This window comes from Cornus florida, unplaced genomic scaffold, assembly GCF_030987335.1.
Source record: "Cornus florida cultivar Cherokee Brave unplaced genomic scaffold, ASM3098733v1 CherokeeBrave_3.0.0_Hap2_Chr05, whole genome shotgun sequence".
Taxonomy (NCBI): Eukaryota; Viridiplantae; Streptophyta; class Magnoliopsida; order Cornales; family Cornaceae; genus Cornus; species Cornus florida.
In genome coordinates this window covers 38,631,020-38,650,190 of record NW_026775575.1, presented here as the reverse complement: position 1 = coordinate 38,650,190, position 19,171 = coordinate 38,631,020, and the positions used below count along the sequence as shown (strand labels likewise).

Below are 19,171 nucleotides of genomic sequence, written 5' to 3'. Positions count from 1 at the left end.
GTGCTTTTCTATTGGTGTAAAGAAGTAATTAGACATGTACAATAACATTTGATCTCAAGATTTCATTACTTCCTAATATTTTAGTTGTAGATGTGAATGTACCCTGCAGGATACCAAAAAGTGGAATAGCGAGGTGTTTGGCAATTTGTATTGGCGGAAAAATAGACTTTTGATGGAGATTGCGAAGTTGGACCAAAAGGAAGGGGTGGCAGGGTCGAATGATGTGGAGAAATGTATAGAGGTGTATAAGGCTGAGATTGGCCAGAATGCTATTTTGGAGGAGATATCTTGGCGACACAAGTCTAGGGCTTTGTGACTAAGGAGGGGAATAGGAATACAAACTTCTTCCATCAGAGAGGCAATAACATCAGAAGAATTTGTAATGATAGCGATTTGTTGAGTAAAGAGGGCATTAAAAGAGGGATTCTGTCATCCTATCATCAGTTGTACAGGGAACCTTCTAACCTGAGACCCTTGCTCAATGGTTTGGAGTTTGAGAGCATTTCAATAGAAGACAGCAAATGGTTGGAAAGGCCCTTTCCGAGGTGAAGGTGGCCTTGAGAAGTTTCAATGGAGACAAGGCACCGGGGCAGATGGCTTGACTCTGGCTTTCTTTCAACAGAACTGGGATGTGGTCAAGAAAGCGGTGATGGACTTATAAAAAAATTTCATGTGCATGGTCACTTTAAGAGGAGTGTGAATGCTTCCTTCATTGCTCTCATTCCTGCAACGGGTGGGACTATTGAAGCGAAGGACTTTAGGCCCATTAGTTTGGAGGGTAGCATCTACAAGTTAATAGCCAAAGTTCTTGGCCTTGCTGTTGAGGAGGATTACTGATGGTGTAATCTTGGTCTATCAAAATGTAGTCGTTGGTGGGTGTCCGATTTTGGATTGTATGCTGATTGCTTGTGAGTGTCCAGAATTAGTAGTGGGGTATCGGGGATTGTTTGTAAGTTGGATATTGAGAAGGCATATGGCTGAATTGGAGCTTCTTGGTGTATCCTTTCGAGAGGATGGGATTTAGCAAAACATGGAGGAGGACACTTTTCTGCATTTCCACGATGAAATTTTCAGTATTGATGAATGAGTCCCAGATTGGTTTTTTCTCTAGCTCTCGAGGGTTAAGGCGGAGTGATCCCTTGTCTCCATTCTTGTTTATCATAGTGATGGACACTTTTAGTAGATTGATGAGGAGGGCGAAGGCGATGGGCTATATTAGAGGCTTTGATGTGGGCAGTGGTTCTTTTAATCAGTCGAAGGTTTCTCACCTTCTTTTCTCTAATAATACCATTGTCTTCTGTAAAACGGAGGAGGATTAGAGGTGTGTGCTAGTGTTCTACAAGCAATTTCCGGACTGAAGATCAACATTGGGAAGAGCAAGATAGTGCCGGTGGGGGAGGTCGGCAAGGTTGATTCTTCAGCGGATAGTCTGGGGTGCGGTGTTGGGTCTTTCCCTATCTCGTACTTGGGCTTGCCTTTGGGGGCTTATTCCAAGAGTGTCTTCCTAGGATCCAGTTGTGAAGCAATTTGATAGGAGACTTGCAGGTTGGAAAAAGCAGCATCTTTGGATAAGGGTCATTCACCTCCAATTAAGAGTACCCTTTCAAGTCTTCCAACTTAGTTTCTATCCCTCCTATGTTGTGATTTAGATTGAGAAGTAGCAAACGAACTTTTTGTGGGATGGGACGGAACGGGTGATGAATTTAGGTTTCACTTAGTAAATTGGGAGAAGGTGTGCAACCCTTTCCAGTTGGAGGGTTTGGTACTAGGAGATTTAATTTGTTCAACAGAGCTTTGTTGGACAAATACCTTTGGAGGTTTGGGTTGAGAGATCCAGATTGTGGAGGAGGGTCAATTGGTGTAACATTGGGGAGGATAGATGTGGATGGAGCACTAAGGAGGTGAGGGGTCCAGCAGGGATGAAAGTTTGGGCATTCATTCGAAAGGGTTGGAATGAGTTTTCAAAGCATATCTGGTTCAAGGTGAGGAATGGAAGACTTGTTCGGTTTTGGATAGATCCTAGGTGTGGAGATAGGCCTCTTGCGTGCACTTTCCCGAGGCTTTTCAGAATCACAATGGACAAGCATATTTCAATTGCAACTATTATTGTCTTGATACTGGGAGGGTGACATGGGATGTACAGCTTGAGCAGCATCATCATGATTAAGAGTTCGAGAATATTGCAGAGTTGTTGGCTTTGTTGTATCGTCAGGATGTTGTGGGGAACGGCTTGATGAGTGGTCTTGGGTGGGATCCCATCATGGGGAATTTGAGGTGCTCTCATTTTATCGAAGGCTTCTAGATGCTCAGGGGTCTCCTTTCCCTTCGAAGGCAGTTTAGCAAACAAAATCCGGTCTAAAAGTGGTTCCTTTTTTGTGGAGGACAGCTTTGGTGAGGATTTGACAATCGATAATCTAAGAAATAGGGAGCAGATTGTAGTAAATTGGTGCTCTATGTGCAAAAGAATGAGGAGTTGGTTAATCGTCTCCTTTTGCATTGTTCAGTGGCTAGGGATGGTTGTGACTGCATTTTTCTATTTTTTGTGCGCAATGGGTTATGTTGGATTCCATGCTTGAGACTTGGAAAGGATGTATGGTGGGTAATCAAGCTCGAGATGCTTACAGGACAGCCTCTTTTGTTTGTATTGGGGCTTGTGCCAAGAGATGAATAGGAGATTCTTTGATGGAGAAGAGGTTCCTAAATGGGTGTTAAAATTCTCCATACTGAGTTCTTACTTTTTTTCTGAATTCTTGGGTGGTATTGAAATCTTTAGATGACTTTGTGGATTTTGTGGATAGTTTGAGAGTGTAGTGGGTCCCCTAATTCTATTGGCCAGAAACACTATATAAACACACTTCGGATTCTTAAACTAGAAGAAGTATGTAGGCATACATAGAGCAACACAGGTGTTGCACCATCATTCCAAATCATATACTTTCGTCAGCGATCCAGGAGGGGAAAAACCCCGAGCACAACATAGGTGCTGCATTCTAAATGGGGGTGTTGATGTCTCAATTTATTGAGTTGGATTCTCAAGACAATGTGAGACAAAGTAATGAAAAAAATTATATTTAAAACAATTTTTTCAATTGATTATGTATACCCGAAACTAGGGTCACGACCCTCCGTTGAAGACAATATAGGACTTTAACTCATTATTCGGGTTTACTTTACAGTCAATGAAGACTAAGTTATAAAGATCCATCAAATACTATCCCTTCAAATGTTGATACGAAAATTATAAAATCCTTCAAATTACTTTTTGTTAAAGGTTCTGAAATTCACCATTATGTGTTATGTCACTTGTTCTAACATAAAGAAACCAATCTTTGATGATCATTCAAATATATGAGGGAACACGGTTACATGACAATGCAAGTCCATGGTAAATCAAGAACATATCACTTAAAAGTTCAATACAAATTGGAAACTCAACTACTAATATTAAGTATTAACTGCTTGCAATCAGCCAAAACTGGTCTTAAATGCATGAGGGAAAAATATCTCAGAAGGATTTCCTTCTTCTTGCATTTTTTCCTTGACAATAACACAACTATTAAAAGGAAAATCTTAAATGATAAATGTTAAAATGCGTCTAACATGCAACGACAGAAACATGTGCCAAAAGCACCTTCCCGAATGAGATATTTGAAGCTAAACCAATTATGAAGCAAGTGAACTTTGCGGGGGAAAAAAAAAATAACTATGAAGCAAATGAAAATCCATTTGAGATTTAAAAAAGAAAATGAACAGAAAGAGGAACAGCATTCCATTTGCAATTACTAAGATAATAAAGCAAGGGAAATTGATCAATAGAAAAGTTTTTCTGAAGTAGAAAAATGACAGAGAATGGAAAATGTCCCCGAATCACTTAATACTAAATAGTTTAGATCTCAATTCGCCAATCCCCTCAATGCCATTATTTTACCTTGAATTCAAATATATATTCCAGCTGAACTTACTTCCAAAATGTTACGGGTGGCAAGAAAAAGATAAAAAGCATCTTTCAGAAATCAACACCAGAAAGAAAAATACAATTTCTAAATATCAACCAGCAAGAAGTTTACAACCATTGTGAAATTCTCTTTGTAATGAAAATACAAGCCATATAGCACAAAGAAACTCACAATATACAGAATCTGGATCATATTGAACTAAAATTATAAAACCCATTCACATTACCATCAATTTCATCAGCATTATCAAAAAGAATAAGAAAACACCAGTTAAAAGCAACAAATCATAACTGAAGAATTAGGTAAACTAATGAAATATAAAAAATTAGACAAGAAAAGCATTCAAAAGCATTTCCCTAAACCAATAAACAAAACCCACCAATCAAATTCAAGAACATTTTTACAATTTCAAGAACAACTCGACAAAAATACCAATAAAATCACAAATTTAAGAATTATCCAATCCAGGAAAAAAAAAAAAAAAAAAAAAAAACAACAAACAAAAAACAAAAAAACAAAAAAGCATTCCCAAATTTCAGCCAACAAGAATGAAAGTTCACCAAGATTCAATGTACCTTGCACTGGGGGCCCTCCTGGGCACTTCTGGCTCGAACTCAACAGGCAAACCCAAGAACCCATTGAACCTGTCGAACGTAACATGTGCAACATGGCGCACATTAGTGGGCCACCCGATCTCCATACTACAGAACTTCTCTCTATCGTTCTTGCAAGCAACCCAGAAAGACTTGCGGAAAAGGGTGAGCAAAAGGGCCAACAGAGACAGCTGATCTCTGTCCTTGTCTCTCTCCTTCCCCTCCTCCTCACCCTCCACTTCGAACAGCGCGTCATTGTGGGTTGGTGAGGGTGCGCAGGATAAGGCAGAAGAAGAGGATGATGGTGAGGAGTGGAGGACCTCTGTCATGGCTGTCAAATGGCAAAAGGGTTTGTTTCCTTTCGGTGAATTTTATTATAAAAATGTTGTTTGGATTAAAGAAACAACAGCAGCATAGTGTTTGGTTTGAGGGAAAACGAAGGAAAATGAGGGAAAATTGCGGGAAATGGGTAGAAGAGTGGAACCGAAGAAAGGTAATAGGGGACTGTGTGGATGGGAAGACGTGAGAATCATGAAGCGGTTAATTTTTTTGTGTTTATTGGTGCATTGGCCGAGCTTTGATGTAGATTTGGATGGGGGCGTTGAAGAGACGATGTAGAGAGAGACAGGAATCAAAATATTTTTTCGTACATTTTCTCAAATTACATTTTGTTCACTTCACCGGTACTAGTGAATTATTAATTTTTACTGGTGCATCAATTAAGTGGAAGAGTAATTTTCACCATTTAATGCCATTAACTTACCAGCAGCGGGTATGGCTATGGTGTGTTTGCTTTAATATAAATTTTTCAGCGGGTATGGCCATGGTGTGTTTAATATATATTTTTTTAAAAAAAATTTTAAAATTTCAAAGTAAAACACAGTAGCAATTTTATAATGGGGTGACTTCCCGGCGTGAAAAACGATATAATTGATGATAGGATGTTCATTTGATTAATGTGATAATTATTGATTTGATTCCGTTAAGAAAAATTATTATGAGATTGATGATTGGGTGTTGATTGGATTGATACGGCAATTATTAAGATAAACAATTAAATTTTAACGAGGAGTGTTAAATATAATCGCGCAAGTCTGTACTTCTAATTGGTTAAAAAATAAGTTATAATTAATATGTCTTTCCTAATTTTTTAAAATTTTAAAACTTTAACTTTAAAACTAAATTACCCTTTTAAATTATTTCTTTTTTCTTTATACCTAATAACCTTCTTTCTTTCATTTGTTACATATATTAACTTTATTTATTTTCTTTATTTTTAACAATTGTCTTCTTATTTTTTCTTTCTTTCCTGATTGGATATATATGGCTATATTTCATTATTTACTTTCTTCATTATTTACTTTCTTTCTTTTTTTTTTGTTCAGTTGTCTTATATATATATATATATATATATATATATTCTACTTTGATTAATTTTTTATTAGATTTTATGTAATTTAATTGAAATAACCGTATGAGATTAAGTTTTAATTGAAGTAATATTATAAAATTTGAGTTTTAGTTAATCTGTGAAACAAGAGAAGTATGGTTTTTTAATCTATTCACAGTAAATTACTATACATGTGTGTGAACAAAGAAAAGAAAATAATTGAAAAAAAAATAGGAAAAAAAAAAAGAAAAGAAACAATCAATTTACATAAGATTTTTTTTTTTTTTTTTTCCTCTCTCTTTAATATGGATCTAGAGAATAGAGGGGAGAAACAGTGAAAAACTCGAGTATATAAATAGTTAAAAACATTTGAAAAAAAAAAAAAACAGAGAGAGAAAAGAATAAGGTATGTAAGCAAAGAAAGAATCAAAGATTATATAGCTGAACACGTACAATAGGTGAACACGTACAATAGGTGAACACGTACAAGTAGGATAGAAAAGAAAGAATAAATATAAAAGGGTAATTTGGTCCTAAAAGTTAAAATTTCACAGTTCCAATAAAATAGGAAAAGACGCATTAATTACATATTTTATAATTAATTTTCCAGCCAATAAGAGGTGCGACTGTGAATGGACAGTCGCTTACGCGACTGTGTTTAGCACTCCTTAATTTCAATATTCATCCCAAAGGGAGATTGATGTGGCAATTATTAAGATAAACAATTAAATTTCAATATTCATCCCAAAGGGGCATTTTAAAGTGAGGAACTGTCGTTGCATAAATGTCATGCTTAATTTAAAATGAAAGAACTCGAATTAGCATTACTCAGAATTTCTGAACTTGTAATTTCTTTCCTGCTCATTGAATTTAGAACAGAAAGGACTATTGATGTGGCCATGGTGTGTTTGCTTTTATATATATATATATATATTCAAAAAAAATCAAAGTAAAACACGATAGCAATTTTATAAGGGCAAATTGCAAAAAAAAAAACCCTCAGAGTTTCACTTATTAGCAAAAAAAACCCTTATGAATTGTTTTAGACCAAAAAAAATCCTCAACTCTCATAAGGGGGTATTTTAACGGTTGTCTGTTTAAGGGGTTATGTTTTGGACGAAAATACCCCTTAAACATTATACGCGCTCCCTCATGTAGGACTTTCAAGCATATCTGACCTGTCCCGGTGATACTGACAAGTCATTACCAACGACGCCTCCATCAACCCATGAACTCCGGCCATGGCTAGTCTAAACGACCTCTACATCTCTGAACCACCAATCTCATCCTTAGCGGTCCAAAGGATCCACATCGTCCAGTTCTGATAGTTCAGATCGACTTGTTCTCCGGCGAGTACTCTAAGAGAGTCCGAGGCCCGACTCTTGCCTTTGTTTCCGGTTTGGACTCGTCGTAGTCAACAGTCCATGCTCGCTGGTATAACAAGTCCTCTATGCTCTTCACCACAAGCAACCTCCATGAAACCAACGGTTCAGTGACAAATCACGATCCGATATAGACGGCTCGAATCCATTATCGATGAAAGACGATGAGTACGTGACGAAGTACATCGAACCATTAGAGCATTGATGAAAGACGTCGAAAGGATCGCGTCAGCGACGGATATTCAAGGTCCCCGCCGGTGACTTGCATGAGGTTATTGACAAGGACCTTGCATGACATTGCGAGCGAAGCAGCGACAGACGGTGTTCGAAGCGAGGCAGTAGTTGCAGAGACAACAACGGTGGGGACCTTATGGCGGCAGATGGACTTGTTGTCAGTACTAAAGGCTCGGATCCATCATGATTCGGTATGTCAATGCACCGCCAATTGCCATTTTCAGGTCCGGTAATCGCAACAACAGTAAAGGTCCCTGCAACGACGACTTGTGTGAGGTTGTTGACGAGTTCGGTGACAAATCCGGAGATCTTTACGCTGATGTACGTTAGTTTTGGTGACGGCAACTTGCTCGCGTTGTTTTCTAGTGCGCCGACGACACTCTAGCAAGACGACCCACCGCAACAATTGGATCTCAGGCTACCTAAATTTGCTTGCGTCATTGTCTAGTAGTGGTTTTGATTGTGACGACCTCTGTTGATTGATTTTGGGTTTTGAATTGAGATTTTGGGTTTGGGTTTTGGTAGCCGCCGTCGGCATCAACAATGTAGTGGAGGAAGAAAACCCAGAACAGAGCTTCAACCGTTTAAGGGGCATTTTCGTCTAAAAAAATAACCCCTTAAACGGACGTCTGTTTAAATACTCCCTCATGATAGTTGAGGGGGATTTTTTGTCACAAAAATTCATAAGGGGGGTTTTTTACTAACGGGTGAAAGTCAAGGAGGGATTTTTGCAATTCCCCCATTTTTATAATGGGGTGACTACGCCTAATTTACAATGTAGGTGTCAGTGTGGAAAATGATATAATTGATGATGGGGTGTTCATCTGATTGATATGCAATTATTAAGATCATACTTAAAGATGAAAGATTTGACTATGTTGAGAAAAACTATTACAGGGATTGATGATTGGGTGTTTATCGGATTGATGTGGCAATTATTAAGATAAACACTTAAATTCGAATATTCATCCCAGAAGGGGCATCTTAAAGTGTTATCATCGAAATGTTTCAATTACCTTTAGGTTAAAAATAACCTTCTATAAATTTTCTAAAAGCACTTCAATTCACAAATTCTAAATCTTTCATAAAAGGAGTTATCCAAAACATTATATCATAAAAAGAAGCCATTATGTTTATGGACAAGTTAAGTTTGGGTTATTATTTAAGTTAGGCTTGTTTTAGGAATTCACTTAAAAATACTATTGAAGATTAACTCGTTTACAAATTAAATGATCTTATAAATGATAGAACTAGTCACTCAATTCAATTGTAATTCTACTTTATACCTTTCATGAGCATCTAAAAATGGGACTGTAAATGGACCAAATTGAGTAAAGAATGGTCTATTTGAGCTTGACTCGATCTTGTTACAAAAGTGTTTGAGCTCAACTCTAACTTAATAAATCTCTTAGAATAGCTTTTGAATTTGACTTGTCTATGTTTGAGAAAGCTTAAGCTTGTCTCAACAACTCGTTTAATCTAGCATGGAAAAGTTTATTGAGAACTTAAGGATTTATGGAGCAAGGAACCAAATATGGTTTACAAGTTGAAATTTGGAAGAATTCTTGGTTGGTGTTGTGTCGCCGCACCACAAGCTTAAGAGTGTGCAATTAAGGCAAGGGCCAAGTTTTACATTTATAAAAGCCACTACTACCTTCACTAAAAATATAGTTAGGGTGAAGAGGGATCGTCCCAAGGGATTGGAGTCGTACTTGGTTGTGGAATCGTTATTAGGGTTAGTAGGTTGAGTGATCAAACAAATAGTTGGTTGGTTGATTAAACTAGAGAGCAAATTAAACTAAATAATTGAATGCAAATAAGAGTAAGTAAGAGAGAGAGAGATCTTGGGGTTTAGAGGTCACCACCAAGCAATGCTTTTCTACACCCTTAACTAGTGACTAATGAGGGTAATGTGTCTTGCAATATTGATGTGTGTGTGTGTTTGGTTGATTCAATTAGCAAGGGTGACCAATTAAGCATACATTGTTTAATCAACATGTGAAAATCACAATATATCTAACAATTAAGTATATATTGTCTAAATAGCATGTGAAAAGCACAATATATCTAGCAAGTCATTAATCCTTTCATTAAGCTCACAAGCCAAATACACCACAAGGTTAGAGACATATGTTACTTGCATTCAAAAGTATGGAACATCAAATAACAAGCATAGATTGTCCTCTCATCTAACAACTATGCTACCACTACACTACAATTAAGCTAATGACATGAAATTAAACTAATTAAGCTAAGGGAGAGGTACAATCCATCAAGAAATGAGCATGGACCATCTAGAAAATCACAAGAGCATTCCTTTAAGCACTATGTTTTGAAAATCTCTAGATCTATAGCCTTAATGCACATAGACATGCATCAATAACACAAGAAATAGAGACAAACACATGAACAGCTATTCTAGCATATATAGACATATGGATAGAATGAAATGATCAATTGGAAGCATTAAACCACATAAATCATTGAATAAACAAGATCTATATATATAAAAGTGCCAAAACATGTATTACAACACTAATTCCTCAATAATACACAAAATCAAGATGTAGAAAGCATGCTTGGGGCTAACTCTAGCCCCAAGAGGATGTCTAGCCACTCATGGTAGTGCTTCTCCAACCCTCAAGGGCTAACTCCATGGTAGAGATGTGCTCCTTGGTTGATGAAGAGTCTCCAATGGTGTCTCTAGTCTCCTCCTCCTCTAAGCTTGCTCTCTAAGAGATGATATGATATGGTATGATGTCCTCTTTGTAAAAAGAAAACCTTATCCTTATATAGGTAGGTCAAATGACACCCAAAATGAGCTGGGGTCGTGCACACAATATTCCCCAATGATTGGATAAAGGACAACTTTCAATGAGCTGGAAATTTAACTTTTTCGCACTGGAGGAAGTTCGATTGATCGAACCTTGGACTTGGATCGATCGAACATGGCTGAGATCTATTGAACTTAGGCTGGATCGATCTTCATTGGTGGCGCTTTTTGGATAAAGACAAATCTGAGATATTTTGAAGATATTTTTGGGAAAAGGACAAAAGTGGTTGGTAGGATGGTACAACTAGATAAGATCAATCATTTGAATAAGGACAAAGCAGTTCGATCGATCGAAGAATGATGTTGGATCGATCAAACTTTTGAGATCTCTGAAAATGTCATCATGGCTTTGATCCATCTTGAAGTGCTAAGATCGATCATGTTGGATCGATAGAATTTTGATCTGAGATCAATCGAAGATGCTGATTTTCACCTTTTTCTTCCTTTTGCTTCCACTTGGCTCTTTCCTTTGATTTATTCCAGAATTACTTCATTTTTGCTCTTATTTAGTTGAGTTAGCTTATTTTCGAGATAAGTGCCTGAAAATGGAAATAATACGAAATCAATCTAAAATGATAAAGTAAGATAGATAAAGGTACTAGAATGCCTAAGCTTAAGGGGTTTAAATACGCACTTTTTAGCACTCATCACACCCCCAAACTTAAATATTGCTAGTCCCTAGCAATGAACTAGAAAGTAAATGAATGAAATGAATAACTCTACAACTATGAACTAGAAAACAATAAATGGATAACGCCACTTTCGTAGGGAACACGATTGCATTTAGCATATGCAACAAGCCGGCCTTTTTAACCCCTAGGTTACCCCTAATGGACGATTGAAGTCTCGTGAGAGTTTCCAGAAATGGTACCCACAAACATTAAGCTCATTCTTTTAAAAGAGATACTAATATTGCAAACAAGTATTGGGAGAAAACTACCTCAAGTATGCAATGTTTCAAACAATTCCGAGCAATCTCCCAAAATCTCAACATCAAGCAAGCAAGTATGGTCCTCCATACATCAAGAAAATGATCATGAAAATTGAAACAACTCTAAAATCCTTTTTGAGTGGACCGGCATAAAATATGTTGCTATCTTAGCCAACTAAAGAATTAATAACATCCTTACCCTCAAACTAGCACACAAATCTAGTACCGATCATCAAGACAAAAAGTGGACCTTTTATTAAAGCTTTATTGTTCTAGGTGCGCTTATTCTTTTCACTCAAATTTTTTTTTATTGAGGATCAAAGATGGAAGCATGGTGCAATGTGTTGATCTATTATGCTTTCTAGTGATTTATGAGGTCGAGCGTTAGGTCAATGACTCTCAAACCAGACGGCTTTAGGGCACTAGGTGTTCAAACACCCCTACGGACTTACAAGCTCAAATCAACTAGGCTACAAATCAAGACAACCTCCATCTAATCATTTCCCACTTTTCACCATTTGGGAGAAGTCCTTACTTTTTTTTGCTATTTTTTTTTTTTTTGAATAAACAAGTTCAATTATTAACCTAGAGTTTGGGCCCTCCACCTTTCGGCGTGAGAAGTTCAGTGCTTGATGAGGCTAGAATCCCGGCTACTTAGTGAAAATGGGTTGTTATCCACCTTTATTAAGAATGAAAACTTTCAATGCACTACTAGTCTAATTGGGATATAATCAATTCAATAATCAACAAAGCATGTGCCCCACAAATGATTGCTAGTGTGCGCCTGTGCTAGTGTAGAATCCTAGAATGAATCTCAAAATAATCACAAAATCAAGATGATGTGGACCACAAGTGTAAGCAAGATATCAATCTTTCGAAAAATTTACTCCTAAATGGCATCCCTAAGGCATACAAGGAGTATTGGACTCTCAAGTCAATCAATTTTTAAATTTTAAGCAATATAGTCCTCAAAAGATCAAAATTATAGCTAGATATGGACTAATCATACAAAATCTCTCAAGTACACAAGTCATGTTCAAAATTTTGAATTTAAAAGCAAATACTGTAAAATACACCATTACCCCCAAACTTAAATGGCACAATATCCTTAATGTGCAAAGAGAACAAAAGGAAAGAGTATACCGGTGCAATTAAGGTAAAGAATAATCGGGACTGAAGTATCCAAAGTGGGTGACATGCCCCCCCCCCCCCCCCCCAAACTTGGGATTAATTGTGGTCCTGAAATTTAGCACTCGGATAAACTCATTAGATAATAAAAAGGGATAATCAGTGCACAGTGGACATGCAAGTGTAAATGAAATAAAACAGTGAGAGGGGTATAAGGGTGGTCTTGATAATCGGGCAGCACTCTTTCACTGAAGTCACTGTGATGTACCTGATGGAGTCAAACATACAGAGATAAGAATATAACATATGACATCCATAACAAAAGCATATATAAGGAAAATAGAGTATAGAGTACATTAAAAGATCAAAGCCGACAGACCGGCTGCAAAAAATATACAGTGATGAAAATGAAGTATAGAGCATAGAGGTGTAATATGAAAAGATAGAAGAACTGAAAATCTCAGGTGGAGGAGGTAGGTCGGGCAGGGCGAGCTCCGCGGATATCGCGAGATAACTCTCGGAGTGCAGTCATGACATCAGTGCAGAATGTAGCAAAATCAGCTCGGTGGGCTACAACATCGGCTCGAATAGCAGCAGTATCAGCTCTGATAGCAACTACTGCATCCTCAAGAGCCTGAAGACGCTCTCCAAAGCCGGGGGTCTGACTAGGAGCCTTAGGCATGGATGAGTCAGAAGAAAGCTCTTGAGTCTGCTCCTGCTCATGTACTGGCGACCCAGCTGGAGAGTGCTGCTCTGTGTCATCTGCAGGTTGTTCCAAATCGATGTCTATATGCTCGGTAGCTGGACTGACTGGTACATCATCCGCTGCGGAATCTGCTGCTGCTGCTGCCTGAGCTGCTGTCTCTACCTCCTCAGCCTCTAACTCCTCTGCAGCCACTACTGCGTGGTCCTGCAGTCTAGTAATGATAGCATTGTAGCTCTTGTCCCAGTCCTTCTTCAAGAAGTGACAGGAACCTCTCTCAGGGTGCTCCCGAGGATGAAAAGGGTAGCGCTGGTCAATCAGAATCTGGGTGATGAGGTGGCCGAATGGGAGAGACTTAGCCCTTCCGGGCTTCTCCTTGCTGATATACTTGTCAAATAGCTTCCTCATCACGCTCCAGATGAGCGCGGGAATAGATACCCAGTGGCCTGTGTAGAATGCGTAGAGGGCTGTCAAATAGTCTCCTCGTCGCTGGATCTTGTGCCCGGCCATATATATATTCCAAAAAAGAACGAAATTGAAGAACCATAGGTCATTTGGAAGGAATGTGCGGGTGGCGAAAGTCTCGCCATCGGCATGGTGACCTGTAAGAAATACTGACATATCAGCATAAGAAGGCTTGTATAGCCTCGGATATAGCTCCTGTAGCTCCGGAGGGCATCTGTGTGGACAACGGCATGAGTGGGCTAGCGAGTCCATAGTGATAGTGATTTGATGGCCATCTATAGAAGTGACTAGCTCTGCTGTGGTACGCGGGGATGGTCGGGGGTTCTGGAAGAACATCCGTACCAGCCGCGGGTAGACTGGCTCTATAACTGGGGCAAGAATAGCTGCAAGGCCCCTCTGAATAATGTCATAGTAAGCTGATCGGGTGAACACCGATCTGGAGAAAAAGTTTGTGTCGAATACTGACTCATGGTCTACTGCTATATGCACATATCTAGGCGCGGGCTTATCATGCTCCTGAGCTGGCTGAGCTGGTTGGCGTGGTAGAGATGGTACTGGTGAATGCTCAGCTCTAGCATGTGATGGAGATGGTGATGGTGTAAATGCAGGCTGAGCTACAGAGGTGGATGGAATATAAACATCCTCAGCCTCATGAGCAGGTGACTGAGGTGGAGTAGGCTGTACTGTCTCCTCCTGTACATGAGAGGGCTCTGCTGGCTCCTCTATCCTCTGTCTGATATGGCGCTGAGGCTCGTGTTGCCTTTTGGCAACAGTCTTGCGCTTAGTCATGGCCTAAAAAATAATTTAAAAAACTTGTAAGGGAAGTTAGTATTAGAATTAAGAATTGTAAGCACAAAATAGAAACATACATGTCAAATAAGATAGATAAAACATATATGACATGTATCTATGCAAGTGATAAGATATGAAACATGCGAAACAATGCAAGTATGAAATGCATCCAATGTGGAATATCACAGGCATTGGGCATATATGAGATAGCATGAACATAATGCATGATGAATGAAGTGTGTGTGTGAGATCTGTGAAGTTCGATCGATCACAAAAAGGTTTTAGATCGATCTCAAAACTTCGATCGATCTGAGGTATAAGTTCAATCGATCTCGCAAGATCGATCTGAGATTGAAGTTCGATCGATCGAACTGTGCGAAGGTGAAAACTCAAAAGTCACAGATCTGTGACTTTAGAAGCACGGGGGCCACACGAACAAGGTCGTGGGCCCATCAACACAACAAATCAGCAACTACCATCACCCAAACAAGGCCCATACTCCCTAAATCGAAATCAACATCATCAAAATATACAAAATATGCACATGAAGCAATACATATATATGGATATGGAGATACAGTGCTTAGAAGGTCAACAATGGAGATTTGATCATAAAAATAATAGGGATTCAACATATAAAGCATCTAAACATGAGATCTAAGCCGAAATCAAGCATGGTGCCTCGGATCTTACCTCAACCGAAGGAGAGAAGTGGATGCGAAGAGGGAAAGATGAAATCCGAGTTGTGATGAAGAGAGAGAATGATTCAGGGTGAGCTAGATGATGCCGGAGGTTCGCCGGAAATGGAAAGGGTGATTGGGGTTCACGGCGACGATGAAGGAAGCAAGGGTTAGGGTTGGGAGTTGTTGGATCGATCTTTGTAATCGATCTCACAACTCTCGGTTTTATTTTTAAAAACATTTCCCTATTAGTTCGATCGATCGAATTGAGATTTCAGATCGATCGAACTTTGATGAACTCTCCTCAAAGTATTTTTTTAAAATTTTTGAAATTTTTGAAAAATGAAAAACTAAAATTAAAAATTAGAATTAAAATTAAAAATTGTAAAATAAAATAGAATAAAATATTTTTGAATTTTTTTTTTTTTGAAAAATAAAATAAAATTAAAAATTAAAAATAAAATTAAAATTGAAAAATAGAAAATATTTTTGAATTTTTGAAAAATAAAATAAAATAAATTTTTTTTTTTGATTTTTGAAAATTAAAAAGTCAAATAAAGTCAAACAAGGGTCAAAATAGAGAAGTGAAGAACTGAGATCGATCTGAACAAAATGTTCGATCGATCAGATAGAGGGCAAAAATATGCAGGTTTTTGGTTCAAAAATTTGGCTAAGTGTTGAAACTTGAAGATCGATCAAACTTTGAAGTTGGATCGATCGAAGAACTTCAGATCGATCTTGGAATATTTTCGATCGATGAGACAGAGAGCTGAATATGCAGGTTGATGTAGGCTCAAATTTTTTCTAAGTGTGAGATCATGAGATCGATCAGCTTTGAAGTTGAATCGATCGAAGGTCTCCTGATTGATCTAAGAATAAGTTCGAACGATGGGACAGAGAGGTGATTTGGATGTAGGTAAAAAATTTTTCTAAGTGTTGGATGTAGGTGGAAGTTCGATCGATCGAACTCTCAACTGAGATTGATCGAACTTATGCAAAATGCTAATCACAACATAAAAATCATGCAATCCTAATCACAGTTCCTATCAATGCATATGAACCAAAAACAAGTATCTAGACTTCGCAAGAAATGAAATTTAAGATAGAAATGAGGGAGGAATAGGGTTTTGACACCCTACGAAATGGTTTTGCTAGTCTTTAACGTCTCTAGCAAGACGTTGGATTTTTTTAGTCCAGATCAAAAATCTTGTAATGCATCCCCTTCTTGTTGGGGTGATAGATGCTTTGAACTCCACCCAACAAATGATTCTTCGAAGAATTTGTTGGATTAAGCTCAAAAGAAACTTTTGTTCCCTTGTCAATGCAAGAACAATCTTTGGGCTTCCATGCCATTTCAAAGCAAGAATTTGAAACAACTCTTTTAGAATGCAGGGTTGAAGATGATTCCTTTGAAGTTTTGGTCTTACACAAAAGCTCACTTCCTTGACATTGAAGATCATGACATTTGTCTACAACATTAACCTCTCCTTCATAGTTGTCAAATGAATTGGGTGTAGGATTAAAGATATTTAGCTTCACCTTCATGTGGCCAAATGAGATCTTCATTATCCCTGTCCTACAATTGATGTTGGCATTAGCGGTTGCCAAGAAAGGATGACCAAGGATAACAGGAATTTGGCTTTTAGGATTGGGGATCGGTTCCGTGTCAATGACAACGAAATCAACGAGAAAGAAGAATTTGTCAATCTTTATCAAAACAACCTCAATTATACCCCTAGGCTTCTTAATGGATCGGTCGGCAAGTTGTAAAACTACCGACATCGGTTTCAATTCACGTAGGCCCAATTTGACATAAATCGAGTATGGAAGAAGGTTAACACTTGCTCCTAAGTCAAGAAGTGCCTGATTAATGATATGATCACCAATAATGCATGAAGTAGTAGGTGAACCGGGGTCCTTAAACTTTGGCAAAGTGTTATGTTGCAAAATTAAGCTTACTTGCTCGGTCAAAACCACTTTTCTTGGTACTTGGCTCTTGTTCTTCCGCTTTTAGTGGCACAAGTCTTTTAAGAATTTGGCATAAGCCGGAATTTGCTTGATTGCATTAAGAAGTGGAAGATTGACTTTTACTTGCCTAGATATTTTCATGATTTCATTGGTTTTTGCCTTTTGCTTGTCTTTTGAAATAGATCCTTTTAAGGCATCAGGAAATGGAACTTTTGGTTCAAACACTTTTTCAGAATTTTTCTTTGAAGTTTTTTCAACACAAGAAGTTTTTAAATCACTTTGGTTCAAATCATTTTTCAACAAAACCTTTTCAAATTCATTTTTTTGCAAATCTTTCTTCAAATCATTTTCAAAATCATTCTTCAAATCACATTTTGAAGTTTTCTCATTCACAAGATCATGTATATGCAATGAAGGAGGAATGGGATGTGAAATGGGATGGATGACAACTTGAGGTTGCACCAGTTCACTCTTTTCATTGGACATTTCAACTTGATTGTCCACAATACTACCACTCTGTAAGGTAGTCACCGCATTAACATGCTCAATGGTGTGGCCTTCCGATGAGGAATGGGTTTCCACAACACATTGTTGCTTAGGTGGGACATTAATAGGCATCTTTCCCTTCTCTCTTGCATTAAGAGTGCTTGCTATTTGCCCTACTTGGGTTTCTAGCTTCGCAATAGATTGAGAGTGAGAATGAAGCAATTGTGGGTTAGCCTTAAGAGTGCCCAAAGCATTCAAAACTTTTTCTTCAAAGGTGGGACTTCTAGTATTTCCTTAGGGATAAGATTGGTTGGGAAAATGAGAATAAGCAAATTGATTCCCTTGTGATTGATAAGGTCTATAACCTTGGGATCCTTGGTTTTGAAGTGGAGGTGGAATGTACTTCCTTTGAAAACTGCCTTGGGAAGGGTTTGAGCCCTCTCCTTGGTTTTTCCAAGAGAAGTTCGGATGATTTCTCCAACTTGGATTATAATGAGTACCATAAGGATTGTTCCCTTGGTTTACAAAAGCTGCATTGACTTGTTCATTAGGTTCATTTTGCACTTGTCCGTGAGGATAATGAGAAGTAGAATGAAGAACACTAGAACAAGTCATACATGTTTCATTTGATGCACGATGAGAATGGTTAGGGAAGGAAGATACTTGGTTCGTCGAGTTTTGGTTAATCAAGAATTGATCAAACCTTTGAGATAAAGATTTCATTTCGGCAGCTATTTCATTTGAGTGGTCGACTTGATTTAAGCCAACACTCTTTTTACCTTGTGAATTTCTACCATTCTTGGATGATAATGTTCTATGCAAAGAATTTTCACTTATGCTCTCATAAAGATGCCACACATCATCTTCATGCCTATCAATGTATGAGCCACCCATGGAAGCATCAACCATGCCTTTGTAATTATCCGATAAGCTCTCAAAGAAATATTGAACTAATTGCCATTTGGGTATGTCATGATGTGGACACTTCCTAAGCAATTCATTGAAGCGTTCCCATGCCTCATGAAACGTTTCTCCATCCCCATGTGAAAATTGTCGAATTGAGGTTCTCATGGAGTTGGTCTTAGAAACCGGATAGTACTTCTTCAAGAACTCTTGTTGTATTTCTGCCCAAGAAGTGATTGAAAAAGGCCTAAGATTGTTAAACCAATACTTTGCCTTGTCTTTGAAGGTGAATGGAAAATTTTTGAGTCTTAAAACCTCTTCCGGCATGTCCGTATATTTTATGGTGGAATATACTTCAAGAAACTCATCCAAATGCTTGTCAGGTTCTTCACTTGGAAGTCCGTGATAGTTAGGAAGCATTTGAATGGTTTGTGGCTTAATTTCATAGTGATGTGCTCTAAATGGTGGCAATTGAATGCATGTGGGTGCATTGTATTCATTAGGCACATAGTTATCTCTTAAAGCAAGTGGAGGATTAGCAATTTGAGGTGCAACATGGGCACCTTGATTTTGATTTCCTTAAATGATGGGAGGTTGCGGAGCATACATTGGCCTTGGCATTCTAAATGGAACTTGGCCTTGTTGTTGTTGTAGTTGGTGAATGAATGGCCTAGGGATGCCTAATGGTGCTTGAATGTTCTCATAATGCACATTTGGATGAAGGATA

The 19,171-nt window shown here is 38.1% G+C and overlaps 1 protein-coding gene and 1 pseudogene across 1 annotated transcript in view; one reads left to right on the top strand and one right to left on the bottom strand.

Moving 5' to 3' along the window:
* Positions 1 to 5,162, bottom strand: part of LOC132306304 (rho GTPase-activating protein 5-like) — a 37,687-nt gene extending 32,525 nt beyond the window's left edge. Inside the window, exon 1 of the mRNA XM_059803645.1 lies at positions 4,532 to 5,162. Coding sequence (XP_059659628.1) covers positions 4,532 to 4,878 — 347 coding nt within the window. The 5' untranslated portion in view covers positions 4,879 to 5,162. The remainder of the gene's footprint in view (positions 1 to 4,531) is intronic.
* A 13,346-nt stretch (positions 5,163 to 18,508) lies between these two features.
* Positions 18,509 to 18,607, top strand: LOC132310749 (small nucleolar RNA R71; annotated as a pseudogene).
* Positions 18,608 to 19,171: the final 564 nt, after the last annotated feature.